Source organism: Tupaia chinensis, unplaced genomic scaffold, assembly GCF_000334495.1.
Source record: "Tupaia chinensis unplaced genomic scaffold, TupChi_1.0 Scaffold000047_1, whole genome shotgun sequence".
Classification (NCBI taxonomy): Eukaryota; Metazoa; Chordata; class Mammalia; order Scandentia; family Tupaiidae; genus Tupaia; species Tupaia belangeri.
In genome coordinates, this window is record NW_006159505.1 from 3,318,112 (window position 1) to 3,332,395 (window position 14,284).

The 14,284-nt window shown below is 39.5% G+C and overlaps 1 protein-coding gene across 3 annotated transcripts in view; it reads right to left on the reverse strand.

Moving 5' to 3' along the window:
* C2CD3 (C2 domain containing 3 centriole elongation regulator) overlaps window positions 1–14,284 on the reverse strand; it is a 132,156-nt gene that overhangs the window by 65,221 nt on the left and 52,651 nt on the right. For all 3 annotated transcript variants that reach the window (XM_027774143.1, XM_027774145.1, XM_006140981.3), the window contains 5 exons: window positions 11,306–11,457; window positions 9,274–9,523; window positions 5,479–5,659; window positions 3,692–3,875; window positions 2,068–2,240 (listed from right to left, as the gene is read on the reverse strand). In XM_027774143.1, the coding sequence (XP_027629944.1) occupies window positions 2,068–2,240; window positions 3,692–3,875; window positions 5,479–5,659; window positions 9,274–9,523; window positions 11,306–11,457 (940 nt within the window). The remainder of the gene's footprint in view (window positions 1–2,067; window positions 2,241–3,691; window positions 3,876–5,478; window positions 5,660–9,273; window positions 9,524–11,305; window positions 11,458–14,284) is intronic.

Consider the following 14,284-nt stretch of genomic DNA (forward strand, 5'->3'; position numbering starts at 1 on the left):
ACACACACTTGAAATAGGCTTATTATAATGATAATAATAATAAGCCTATATTATTATCATTATGTTGGACAGGGTCTCACCATTGTGATCCTCGGTGAGACCCCAGCATCCCAGTTAGCTAGGATTACAGGTAAATGATACTATGCCTGGACTGTTTGGGCAGGTCTGAGATCCGAACCCAGACCTCCCATGTGGCCCTAGGCTCACACAGTGGTGCCTGTACCACACCTTAATTCTTTTTTAAACTTTTAAAAGGTTTTTACACTTCACATACTTCTATCACTTTCTTACCATCACCATCAGAAATACTGTCACATGCCATCTTTCTATAAAAATGTTACCATCCTGCTGTCACATTTCAGAAAAATCTTTAAGGAATAACAGAATAATCTAATCAGCGAGGGTCAGGAGAAAAAGCTCAACCTTAATTATGGCAGAACAAAACCTTTTGCTTAAGCCTACACTTCAGCAAGCATGCACAATGACTTGATTCAGGAGGCTAATCCCAGTTATCTGATGATAAACTTGGAGGGTAGATCATTCTGCTAGAAACAGAACACAGAATATGTCACCACTCAAAAATTCCAAATTCTAATTAATCCCTTCCAACTTTAAATCCTAACCTTCTCATGTCTTAGAGTGAGTTCCTAGTTCATGCTAACTATATTCCACCAATTCCATTATCTGCTCACACTGCCCTGGAATAAAAAATCTCTGAATGCATCTATCCAACAGAAATTTATGTCACGAGGACTTATTAAATGCTTGCTGACCCTTTTGGGTCTCTGAGTAACACCATGGGGTTGGCAAGACTAAGAGCCCTAAGGGGAATAGCAGGTGGCATGGTGGTTAAGGTGCAGGACACTCCCACATGGCTGACTACGGTTCAAGTCCTAAACCTGGTGGCTTGCTTTCTCACTTTCCTTCTCTCGCTCTCTCTGGTCAAATTAAAATAAATGAATGAATAAATAAAATTAAATAAATAATTATTAAAAAAAAGAATAAGAGCCTTACAAAATGCAGCAAAAAAGGAGCCAAGAAGAAAGTGGTTGATCTATTTTCTGAAAAAGATTGGTATGATGTGAAAGCACTTGTTATGTTCAAAATAAGAAATATTGGGAAAACACTAGTGACCAGGACTCAAGAATCCAAAATTGCCTTAAGGGCCGTGTTTGAAGTGAGCCTTGCAGATATGTAGAATAATGAAGTCACATTTAGGAAATTCAAGCTAATTACTGAGGATATTCAGGGCAAAAACTGCCAAATTTCCATGGCATGGATCTTATCAGTGACAAAATGTATTCCATGGTCAAAAAATGGCATATCATGATTGAAGTTCATGTTGATGTCAAGACTACTGATGGTTATTTGCTTCGTCTCTTCTGTGCTGGGTTTACTAAAAAATGCAACAATCAGATATGCGAGACCTCTTCTGCCTAACATCAGCCGGTCTGCCAAATCCAGAAGATAATGATGGAAATTGTGATCCAGGAGGTGCAGACAAATGACTTGAAAGAAGTGATCAATAAACTGATTCCAGACAGCATTGGAAAAGATGTAGAAAAGGCCTGCCAATCCATCTACCCTCTCCATGATGTCTTCGTCAGAAAAGTAAAAATGCTCAAGAAGCCCAAGTTTGAATTGGGAAAACTCATGGATCTTCATGGTGAAGGTAGTAGTTCTGGAAAAGCTACTGGGGATGAGACGGGTGCCAAGGTTGAATGAACTGATGGATGTGAACCACCAGTCCAAGAACCTGTTTAAAGTTCAGACTTCTAATAGTGAACAAATCAAAAGTCCTATATGTGACACACACAAAAAAATGCTTGCTAAAATTAGAGTGAAACAAGTAATATTTACATAGTCCATGGAGCTAAAAGTTTTCTAAAATTGTATGCAAATTTGCAATGTATATTCTCCATTAATTTTTCTAAGAGATTATCTTGTAGTTTTCATCAGATTCTCAAAAGTGTAACTCCAAATGTGAAGAATTGCTAATTTAGAGATAAAAAGGATATTTATGTATATACATTTTTCAAAAGGAAGGCCAAGCTAGTCTTCAATTACCTGAAGATTGATTTCTCAATTCTTGCCTGTGCTCAAGTCGGGGGGTTAAAGGGAGACTAAAGGTCTGCACTCCCATATCCTCACGGTGCTGCATGGTTGCCATGGCACAGATCCTTGATAATGGCAAGGTTCCTTTCGCGACCATCTGGTCTCTTACATTAGGGTAATAGTATCTGTAAACCATAAAAGCACAAGATGTCAGCTGAAAGAATTAGGTGGATGAATGATTCAGTCTGCCCTCGGGATTAGCTTTCAATATCTAATTAACTTTGGAGCTGGTTGTTCCATTTTTATGGTATATAGCTGAGGTAGTGTCTAGCTGGATTTTCACAGTGGAAGAACCCCGTAAGTTATACACTGAATTTAGGACAGAGCCCAGCTTTCCACGGCTTTCTGATTAAGAGATCTGCCTATGCCTTAGACCTCTGGGAGTAGTCACTCCTGAAGGTTCCCAACCTGCAGCAACAAAATGATTCTAAGTGAAGCAATTCCAATCCCTTTCAAGGCTTACCCTTGTCCTCAGACCGAGGCCCCTCTAATTTGGAGAGGTAAATGAGGATCTGTCAGTATCTACTCTATTTCCTTCTCATGTCGAAACCATACATTTTAGATCATAAAGTTGTAAGTTAAGCCTAGGTTCTGTACAAGACTTCTACCTAATTATAATAAGGAAAAATTTCTGGCATGTGGGTGGTACACTGCCCTACTTCTGTCCCTGATACTATTTCCCTTCCTTTTGTATTTATAATTTCTCAGTCATTTCAGTTGGTTTCTTGGGGGTACAGATACAAAGGAGGGCGTTGAACATCTGTATTCATGCCAGTATCTTTGCTGGAAATCTCCTGCCAGTGTCTGTAATGTTGAGTGGATTTATATATTTTTCTAGTGGTGAGAACAGATTACAAGAAATGAGTTTCAGAAGTGGGGATACATTAGAAGGTTATCAGTAATTCAGGAATGGTTTGATAAGGGCTTGAAACAAGGAGATGATAAAGAAGTACAATACAGGTGATATGTTTAAGAGGCAGTAGAGGAAGGATAGCTCTGAGGCCTGGTTGTTAAGGCAGCTAGATCTCACATGGTCAACTACACAGTTTGAATCTTGACTCTGGTGGCTTGAAAATCACACCAGCACATGTGTGTGCATGCCCCAAATCCCAACAGGATGGAGAAATGGAAAAGTGATTTTGGCCTAACCATGCCCCATTGTGGGGTGCTTTCTCCTTCTCCTCTTATCTGTCTCTCTCTCTTTGGCAAGTACATACCCCTCTAGTAAAATTGAAAAATGAGAGAGAGAGAGAGAGAGAGAGAGAGAGAGAGAGAGACAGTAGGAGGTAAAACTAATAGCCTTCGTTTCCAATGTAATTAGTGGTTAGAAGTATGAAATGCAAATGCCCCTAAGATCCTAATAGTTCAATAGATTTCAGTAAAAACTGGACAGGGGACATTGTCAAATCTATGTATTTATCTATATGTATTTATGGATATAACATAAAGCTGAGGCTGCTTGATCAGAGGGGTTGCTTAGCTTACTTGCAGCAATACAACTGAGGCTGGTTAAGGATAGGATACGTTATGACTGTGCACTTCCTTCAGGCACAGGACTGGGTTCTCCATAATGTACCTGCACCAAACTTCAAACTGGACTCCACCTCCAGGCACGAGCCCCTGTGAAGAGAAGGCACTTAGTAGGACCCTTTGCACTGGAACTTCACTTGGTAACAGGAGAGAATGATGGTGCTCACTATTAAAGATGGGATCTGGAACACAGAGTGTGGTTGCAGTTCTGAAAGACTTCAGAGTAATTCCTGTAGGCATTCAGAATAATGACTGTTTTATATAAGGTAGGATAGCACTTTAATAATATACAGTACTTGATTATTATTATTTTTTTTAATTTGCAAGGGGGTAAGTGTGCTCACCACAGAGACAGAGAGAGAAAGAAAAAAAGAACACCACCCCCCCCACACACACACCCGAGGTAATGGCTACACTGCAATCCTTTCTCCTCCACTCTCCTGTTAGGTCCTGGGCATGCACATGCATTCAGTATGTTCCCTAAGCTGCTGGGTCTGGGACTTGAGCCGCACACTCAGTCATGTGGGACCCAGATGTTCTAACCACCATGCCACTGGCTAGTGTACTGTATTCAATTTTATCTTCATAATATCCCTATGAGGAAAACAAAACAGGGATGTTGACTCCTACTTCAAAGATAAGGATACAAACACCTTGAGGTTACACAGTTAACCTGAAGGTCTTACAGGTAGGAGGCCACAGACCCGGAACCAGAACCTGTATTTTCTGAGGTTCATTTCCCACTTAGAAAACAGTACGGCCATCTTAGTGGGTAGGAAGTGGTATCTCATGGTGGTTTGATCTGTATTCTCCAAATGACTAACAATGGTAGTATCTTTCTATGAGTTTATAACCTAATCTATCTTTGGAGAAATGTCTATTCAGAGCCTTTGCACAATTTCAATTTTTAAAAATTGAACTATAAGAGTTCTTTATATATTCTATACATGAGTCCCTTATGGGAACCTCCAAATCAGTCATGGCAGCATGCTTTGGCAGTCATTCTTGGACCTGCACAGATGGTGGAAAATTTGAGTCTCTCGGTTTGCTTGTTCTCAGCTGAGATCAGATGAGAGAAGACTTTGCCTTCCCTTTTCAGATCTCAGACATGACAAGAAGGTGGTTGGGTAGTCTACTGTAGTGCAAAAAACTCCAGCTCTGGGTCTAGTTGGACAAGGTTTGAATTCCCACCATGGCAGTTGTTAATGGGGTGGCCTCACACAAGTCATTTAATACTTTAAATCTTGTTTTCTTTATTGTAGAATAAAGAAAATAAAATCCACTAGGATGAGTAGTTCGTAGGTTTTAAGACTATGATGTATGTGAAATAAGTACAAGTACATATTTCAATTTTAACATTATGATCCCTGTGAAATATATATATGCATATATTTCTCTTAGAAGAAGTGGTTCAGTATTCCCCTATCCGTGTTCATGGTGACTTTATAGAGCATAGCTCTATAAATAACATGTGTATATAGATTATAAGAGTAGGCATGTAAATGACATTAGATAGACAAAATGTAAATAACTGGTAGATATAGGTAAAGAATATATGGAAGTTCATCTAGCAATGCAAAATTCATTCAGGGAAAATGCTTTAGTATATTCAATAAAAAAAATATATATATATATCAGAAGGAGCAAATCTAGGAGGCTGGCAAATGGTGTGCTGGTTAAGGTGTTGGACTCCCCACATGACTGACCGCAGTTCTGAGTCCCAGACCTGGCAGCTTGCTTTCTCATTTTCCCTCTCTCTGTCTGGTGAAATTAAATAAATAAAATAAAATAATCCTTAAAAAAAAAAGAGAAAATCTAATCTCTCAAACCTACCATTTTCAAGGAACTCGGGTCCTTTCAGGACACTGGATTGCGAGTCTTGAACTGGAAAATGATACTGAACATAACAATCTGCTTCTCCCCAGACTGTTGCCTGAAGAGGAGTGAGCCCTTTAACCATTTCTACATGGAACTCAAAGAGATGCTCCATCAGTCCAGTTCCTTGGTCCTTCACCTATGAAACGAAACAGACACTGGTGAGCTTTAAAGAGTAACCTGCTTAGAATATTCTGGCTTCTCTATGAAGCCTGAGTATAGGTAAAGAAACAAGTGTAATTAGCTAATATGAAAACAGATACTTAATTTTCACTGTATAACTCTCACAACTGCTCAGTGTAATGAGACACTCTTGACCTGATTTACTCTAGACCATTAAGACTGGGTCAATATCAGGAAATCTGTAAATGTAATTCACTGCATTAATGGAACAAAGGGAAAAAAATGACTATCTCAATAAATGCTAAAAAAGGCAGTTAATCAAATTCAACATTTGTTCCTGATAAAAGCTCCTAGTAACCTAAGAATAGAAGCTGATTTCTTTAATAAGTAATATATATTTGAAACAAATAGTTATGAACATACTTTATTACTATTTCTAATGAGGCTTGCAGATAACATTGGGTCTATCCAATAATGGTACGGACCACCTGGGGAGGTAGCAAATACACTGTCACTAAAAGGCACTGCTACTGCATAGCTAATGAACAGTGGAACCAGGGTTTAGACTCAGGTAGTCTGGTTCTAGAGATTTTTTGCTATAGGGTGTGTGCGCTCGCTGGGGAAACAGAGAGACAGAATGCAAGAAATCACCCCTTGAGGGGGATGGCCATGCCGCAATCCCTTCTCCTCCATTTTCTTCTTGGAATTTTGGACACACATGCCCAGTGTGAGTTTTTTTTTTTTTTTAAGAATTATTTTATTTAACTTTTATTTTTAAAATTTATTTCAATTTGACCAGAGAAAGACAGAGAGAAAGAGAGAGATAGATAGAGAGAAAGCAAACTGCCAGGTCCAGGACTTGAACTGCGGTGGGCCATGTGGGAGTCCAGTGCCCTTAATCACCACGCCACTGGCTGGCCCTGTGGGCAATGTGAGTTTTAAGCTGCAGGGTCCAGGATTTAAACTACAGTAGACTAGGTGGGAGTCCAGCAATGTAACCATTATGTCATCTGCTGGTCCCAAGTCATTGTTTTTTACCTCTATTCTATACAGCCTCAAAAGATATTTGGCAACCAATTATTAGAAATATTCAAAGGGGGAATCCAGAATTCTGATAAGAGGGAGACTATTATTTATATGTGTTTACCATTCTAAGTGCTAATTCAATAAATCTGAAACAGAGATTGAATTAAGTCTTTTCTTTGATATCTCAAAAAAATACATGTTAGCAACAGATGCTCAAAAAACTTTCCTTAGGGGATCAGAAAATTTGCAATTTCATTCCTTGGAGCAAAATGAAAAAATAAATTGAGGGGAGTCAGCAGGTGACATGGTTGTTGAGGTGGTGGACTCCCAAATGGCCGAATGCAGTTCAGGTCTCAGACCTGGTAGCTTGCTTTCTCACTTTTCCTCTCTCTCTCTCTCTGTCCATCTGTCTCTCACTGATGAATTAAAAAAACCCAAAAAACAAAAAACAAAAAACTAAAAGAAATAATTCTAAAAAAATGTTTAAGGTAAAACCTACTGGAGTCACAATAGCTGCTTAATTAACTCATACAGTATGAAGCAATTTAATAATTCAGTTCTGCAGATGGTGAACTGGCTATGGGACAAGAGTATAGAAAGAATATTAATTTTATTTGTAGCTATCTAGCCTCACAGGTAAATTTTTAAAAGAATTCTTCTGTATTCCCAGCAAGAAATTTTTGAAATTTTTGATATGGGATTTAAAAAAAATCTGAGTCAACACTGCAAAATAATAGCCAAATAACACCTACACAGACTTGGGAATATTATATATGTATAATATGACACATATTGTATATATGTATAATATTTCCAATATTTTTCTTCATTTGTACTTTTTATGGAATTTTCAATTAGAAAAACACTATTATCTATTGATAGATATTTTAGAAAGAGCTTTTTTTTTTTTGGAGAGATTTTTGCTATAGGGCGTGTGCACTCGCCAGACAGACAGAGAGAGACATAGAGACAGAAAGCGAGAAATCACCCCCAGGGGGGATGGTCACACCACAATCTCTTCTCCTCCATTCTCCTCTCGGGATCTTGGGCATGCACGCACATGCGCCCGGCTTGAGTTTTAAGCCACCAGGTCCAGGACGCGAACCGTGGTCGACTATGTGGGAGTCCAGCGACATAGCCATTATGCTAACTGCTGGTTCCCAAGAAAGAGCTTAAAGGAAAGTTGAGAGTTCATAATAAAGAAGTAATAAACTGCAGTAGATATTTTCCTTATAGTTATTTTTCTGTTAGATATTTAAATTTGTCATTCAGACTTAGATTACAAACATAACGTAGTGAATGTAGCTGAGACTGAGATTTGGCTACACTAAGGTACAATAGGACATGACATAGTGGAATGAAGAATGTACTCCCCAATTCTCCTATTTTAGAAATGCAAACCTGGGGCCAGCAGGTGGGGTGATGGTTAAGGCACTAGACTCCCATGTGGCTGGCTGTGGTTCAAGTCCCCGACCTGGTGGCTTGCTTGGTTTTCCTTACTCTCTCTGTGTGTCTGTCTTTGGTGAGTGCATGTGACCTATAGCAAATTTAAAATCAATCAATCAATTAAGTAAAATAATTCTTTTCTTTTTTTTAAAAAAGAATTATTTCATTTAACTTTATTTATTTGATGAGAGAGAGAGAGAGAGAGAAAGTGGGAAAGCAAGCTGCCAGGTCCGGGACTTGAACCACAGTTGGCCATGAGGAAATCTAGTGTCCTTAACCACAAAGCCACCTGCTGGCCCCTAAATTAAATAATTCTTAAAAAAAAAAAAAAAAGAGGAATGCACATCTGGACAAGTAACACAACCTTTTGACTCTGTTTCACCAATCATAAAGAGGATAACAATGACCCACAATCCACCTCCAGCTGTTGTTAGTAAAATAAACATGATAAATTATGTCACTGGGGGGGACCAGCCGATAGTGTAATGATTACATTGCTGGACTCCCACATAGTTGACCATGGTTCAAGTCCCAGATCCAGCGGCTTAAAACTCATGCCGGGTGTGTGTGTGTGCATGCCCAAGATCCCTGGGGGGAGAATGGCAGAGAAATGATTTTGGTGTGGCCACCCATCCTCTCCAGGGGAGGGTGTCATTTCTTGCTTTCTGTCTCTCTGTCTCTCCAGCGAGAACATGTACCTATAGAAAAAAAACAACTCTCAAAAAAATGTTACTGTGTTCACTTACTTGTAGAACACTGTACAAAGATAATTACTTTTAAGTTACTAGTAGGAAAGCAAGGCATGTAACTTTCCAATGTAGATTTAGCCAATGGGTAAGATTTTGCATTTGGAATTACTCCTCACTCCCAATTTTTAAAGGCAATTAGGTTAGTAAATTAGAGAATAAAGATCTGGATGTCCAATTGGATTTTCTTTAAAAATTCATTGGGAGCTCAGAGAGACACATTGATCCATTTAAACTATAACAGAAAAATACTGATGATTCCTTTGATATATAGCAAGCACGGAAGTGCAAGTAATGTTCTTTTCAGGACTCCTCCATCACTGAAATAAGGAAGGAGGGGCAATGGTTTCACTGAAATACACAAGAGAAAATCAGATTATAGACTTTGTGAACCACAGTGTTCAGTAACTACCGTAGCAACAGATGCTACAGATGGCTGATCCAGGAAGTGGGCTGGCCTATGGTTGACGGGAGGGAGCAAGGTTCCTTCTTCATTCTTTAATCTTTGTAGTGCCATTATCTGATCTGAAGAACCCATAGCTAAAAAGACTCGAAGATTCCCGTTTTGGTGACCCGAAAATACATCAATCACAGGCACGTAGCTGTCAACAGCAACCACTGGGTACTGGGCATCAAGCAGCAGGCGAGAAACCTTGGAATCTCTAGAGGAGGAGAAATTGTGAATGAGTAAATATCGATCATCATATAGCTGTTTCATTTCTTCCTTGGTATCTTTTCTCAGTTTGTTAAAAGTGGACCTACAATTAGAAAGGTCATAGAAGTTTTAAAAAAACACGGTTTACAAGGCAGGTAATTTCACGATGTAGCAACTGGAGGACAAAGACTGTGTCGGATGTACCTCTGTACCACCAGGGCTCCAAGCCCAGTGTCTGTGAGCAGTATCTCAGTGGAGCCTTGCTGAGTTGCATTATTTTACAGAGAGGCAGTATATTCAACTAGGAAGAGTGTGGACTTTGGAGTCTGGCAGATAAGAACGGAATAATATCACAAATATCTGCCATCTACTGAGAGCTTACTATGTGATGGGCACTTTAGAGTGCCTCTAGGTTTTCTAATGTGGCAAAGGTTGATATTATCCAATATTAGCAGATAAGAAAGCTAAAGAATAAGTAGTTTAGCTAAGGACATACAGCTAGGAGGAGAGCTGATCTAAGATTCATTGCACCATGATGAATCCCAGAGCTCTGCCATTTACTTGCTGTGTGACGTAAGCAATCCATTTAGCCTTTCTGAGCTTGTTTCTTCACTTGTGAAATATAGACAATGACACTTCTACCACAGGGCTGTTGTTAAGACTAATCTGAGACAATACGTATAAAATACTCGATAACTGGCAGCTACTACTGTTTTACATTCTCTCAACCAAGAATGAGATCTAAAGGAATGAGAAGAAAAGGGGAACAGCAGCCCAGACCAACAGCACAATTTAAACAAGGAAAAAGCCAAAGCGTAGAGTGACATCCCTGACGGCAGTTGTAGTCCTAGGCCTGGAGAGCCTGGCTGTACTTCCCAATGCTGCTGTGATAAGTGTTCAATTGTTCATAAAAGGGGTTGCCATTTATTTTCTCAGTGGGTCCTCAAAATTGATCTACAAGAGAGACTGAGTATCTATCATTGCCCTCCTTTTACAGATCGAAAGTTCTTCATGTGTACAAATGGATTCAATGATAATGCTTCATGCGAATATGTAAGACTTGAGATAATGACCACAAAGCTTCTCTTGGTACATGGTACATAATGCAACATTTAAAACACCATACCATGAGACGGCTGCCAGGAAAGAAGTCAGTGCTGAAATAATTACAAATCAGCGCCTTGAATCAAAATAAAAAAAAAAAGAACTGTCTGTACCGAGGATAGGACTAACCTTCAGGAAAATCAATATCCCATTATCAAGGTGTTACAGTGAGGTACAATCAAACCTGAAGGTCTGTAACACAATATTACAAAAGTCTTGTGAAGGGCAGATGGGAATACTGATGTTCCGTGACAAAGAGGTAAGCCGTTAGTTTTGTGAGTCAGTGACTTTTGGCAGTGGAGCTTTTTGATGGAGAGTGAACTCTGGAGCCAAGCCATGCAGGTTCTAACCCTGGGTCCACTCTCACAATACAGGTGACACGTAATCCAACTTCTTCAAGTTTTCTGTTACACTATGAGAAATAAAAGTACCTGCCTCAGAGGCTCGTTATGAAGATTAAGTGACTTGATGTACGTAAGGTTCTTAGCACAGTGCCTGAGACACGGTAAGCAGTATTTACGAGACCGCTTTAAAATAGAAGACAAAACGGCCACTGTGCTGAAACTGAGAAAGGTCCTCCAAGGGCTTACTGGGTTACTCATGTCTGCAAACCAAAAGGATTCCTCTTCTGTTCACACAGAATTAAAGATGCAAAATAAATTATAACCCAAAAGATCCTATTTACTTGAATGACACGTAAAACTGATGGAGGGGAAGTTTCACCAGCCCGAGCAGCTTGTCCTGTCCTGGACTCCGCACCTTGTTCCATGCTTCAATTACCATCACATTGTTTTTAAGTCTTTCTAGGTATGTGGAAGACAAGGAGACAGGAATCACCTGCGAAAGAGGAATAACCAAAAAACAAATTTATGTTTTTATTCAATAAGCACTTACTGAAAGCCTACTGTGCACACAGTGTCAGCAACTGAAGATTTAAAAATAAAACCCACTCCGTATCCTCAAGGGAAGTGGCAGTCTGCTCTTCCGGATTAATGCATAGAAGTCAGACATGAAATAGTCTTGGGTTCTCTGATGGCAAAACTTATACAGATGGGCCTTTGGGGACACAGAGGTTGTCAGACATGTCAAATACAATGCCTGCCAAACTCATCTGACCCTTTTCAAGGCAAAGTAACCCACTTGCAAACTGTGTTGTAAGAAAGATGTTTTTGAAACAAGGAGGGCTGCTGCTTGAAGGCTGAACACTTTACCGAAGGGTAGCCAATCTACTGGCTGCACAGTCTAACAAAGTGGCCTAGTGCGAAAAGCTCTGCCTAACAAGTGTCATGGCAAATAGCAATGCCAACTGTTTGGCTGGACTTTCAATGTAAAATTACTTCAGAATTGGCCAGGTGGTAGTTGAAAGAGAAAAGACAAGTCACAGAACCAGAGATCTAAAGCTAAGAGCAGCTTCAACAAATTAATGGCAGAATCAAGGGGCCCCCAAGCTGTGGTAACATCTGTAATTCTAGAGGGGACATAAGCCTTAAAGATGAAAGTGTCAGAAAACACGAGAGGAAGAGTGAAATCAGAAATTATATAAGGCACAACGAGGAAAACATCAGAAGAGCAGAGAATCAAAGCAGAGCTACTTTTGTATCCATCTTTAAAAATATATAAATATAAATTTTATATAACTTTATTTATTTATTTTAATTTGACCAGAGAGTGACAGAACAAGACGGGGGCAAGGGGAGTGAAAAAGCAAGCTGCTAGGTCCAGGACTCGAATCATGGTTGGCCATATGGGAGTCCAGCGCCCTTAACCACCACGCCACCTGCTGGCCCCAACTTTTATATCCATCTAACTTTAATTACATAAAGTACCTTGGGCATGCTTCTGTTTCTTCAAACCAAAAAAAAAAAAAAAAAAAACCGATAAGCAGGGGTTAATATACACACAGCTCTTCCTCAGAGCTATTATGAAAGCAGAGAAAATTCAAGGCAGAAGGAAGAGGCAACTGTGATGAAACTGAGAAAAGTACTGCAAGGGCCTATTGGGGAAAGACATGCAAAGACATAGAGGTAGAAAAGAATATTCAGGAAACCCCGAGTAGCTGAGGGGCAGCTTGACTAGCTAGTGTGAAGAGAAGAATGGCAGGAGTTGAGACAGGAGAGTAGTCAGTTCTTAAAAGGTCTTGGAGTCTAAACCAGGATTTAGTCTATTCTAAAGGCTATGGGAATTACTGAAACGTTTTGAGCACAGGAGTTAAAATATTTAGATTAGTGTTTTAAAAGCTCATTCTTGCTGGTGCATAGAGGAAGGAATGGACAGGAAGAGACCAGAAACAGACTAGTCTGATGGCTTTCTGGGATGAGATTGAGGACCTGAATGGAAGCAGTGGAAATGGAACAGAGGTAGAGGATGTATTTCGGAGATAAAATTAATTTGCAGCCTGTATTAAACTTGGTGAATAATCACATAAGAAAGACTCAAAGACAACATCCAGGCTTTAATTAAGTTTCCAAGTAAATTATGAATCAGGGCAGACAGAGAAAAAAATGGGACCAACAGGTGGCGTAATGGTTGCATTGCTGGACTCCCATATAATCAACTGTAGTTCAAGTTCCAGACTCGGTGGCTTAAAACTCATGCAGGGTGCATGTGCATGCATGCCTAAAATCCTAAGAAAAGAATGGAGTGTGGTATGGCCATCTCCCCTGGGGAGGTGATTTCTTGCTTTGTGTCTTTCTGTCTCTCTAGTAAGCACACATGCCCTACAGCAAAAATTTCTCTAATTGAGAAAACAGATTTGAAATGAATAATAAATTCAGATTTGAGAACACCTGAATTTATCCTTTAATTTATATTTCTTTATTAAATATTTGACACATGCTAGGCAATGTGTTAGGTATCAAGTGTTTCTGAGACCTCCAGGTGGTGGTGACCTGCAGCAGATCTGAAACTAGAAGTCTGACTTTTATAGAAGTATAGATTTGGAAGTCACCTTTATAAAAGTGATATCTGAAGTTGTGGGAATAGATGTGGTGACTATGGGCCAAGAGGATTTACTTGGAAAAGTGCCAGCCATAGAGTAATATTATGTCTCTGGGAAAGTCATGATGTATTTTTCTATGCAAAAATGTGTCATGGCTTTTCCAACAACCCAATATATGTGAGTACCAACAAATAAAAGAAAGGGAAAAGCGCTAGGGTCAGACCCTTTCCCTAGGGTCTGATCCAATTTTTTTTTTTTTACAGACCATAGTTTATTTTTAACACCCATGATGTCATGAATTCATAGGGAATAGGTTCCAGTAGCTCAGGCTCCTTTCCACTGGTTCTCATAAAGTGTGCTTCTCTGGGTGGAGCAGGCTGGCGCTTTAGTTGAACCCAGGTACCTTTCTCTTTGGCTTCCTTCTTTTTCTGATAATTTTCCTTCACACGTTTTAGGAAGCTACCTCTGCTCTTAGAATGCTTGATATACACATTAATTCTCTTAGCAAAAATCTTGCCCTTAACTCATTTGTTTACAACAGTGCCAACAGCATGGTGGGTAGCATTTTAGACTCTTACAGTTTTGCCATAGTAACATTTGTGGGGCATTCCTTTTTGAAGAGTCCCCATTCCATTGATGTCACCTTTCTTGTGAATTTGCATAGATGTTGCCAAAGGAACCACTCCATGTTTTCTAAAAGGCCTAGAGAACATATATTGGGTGCCT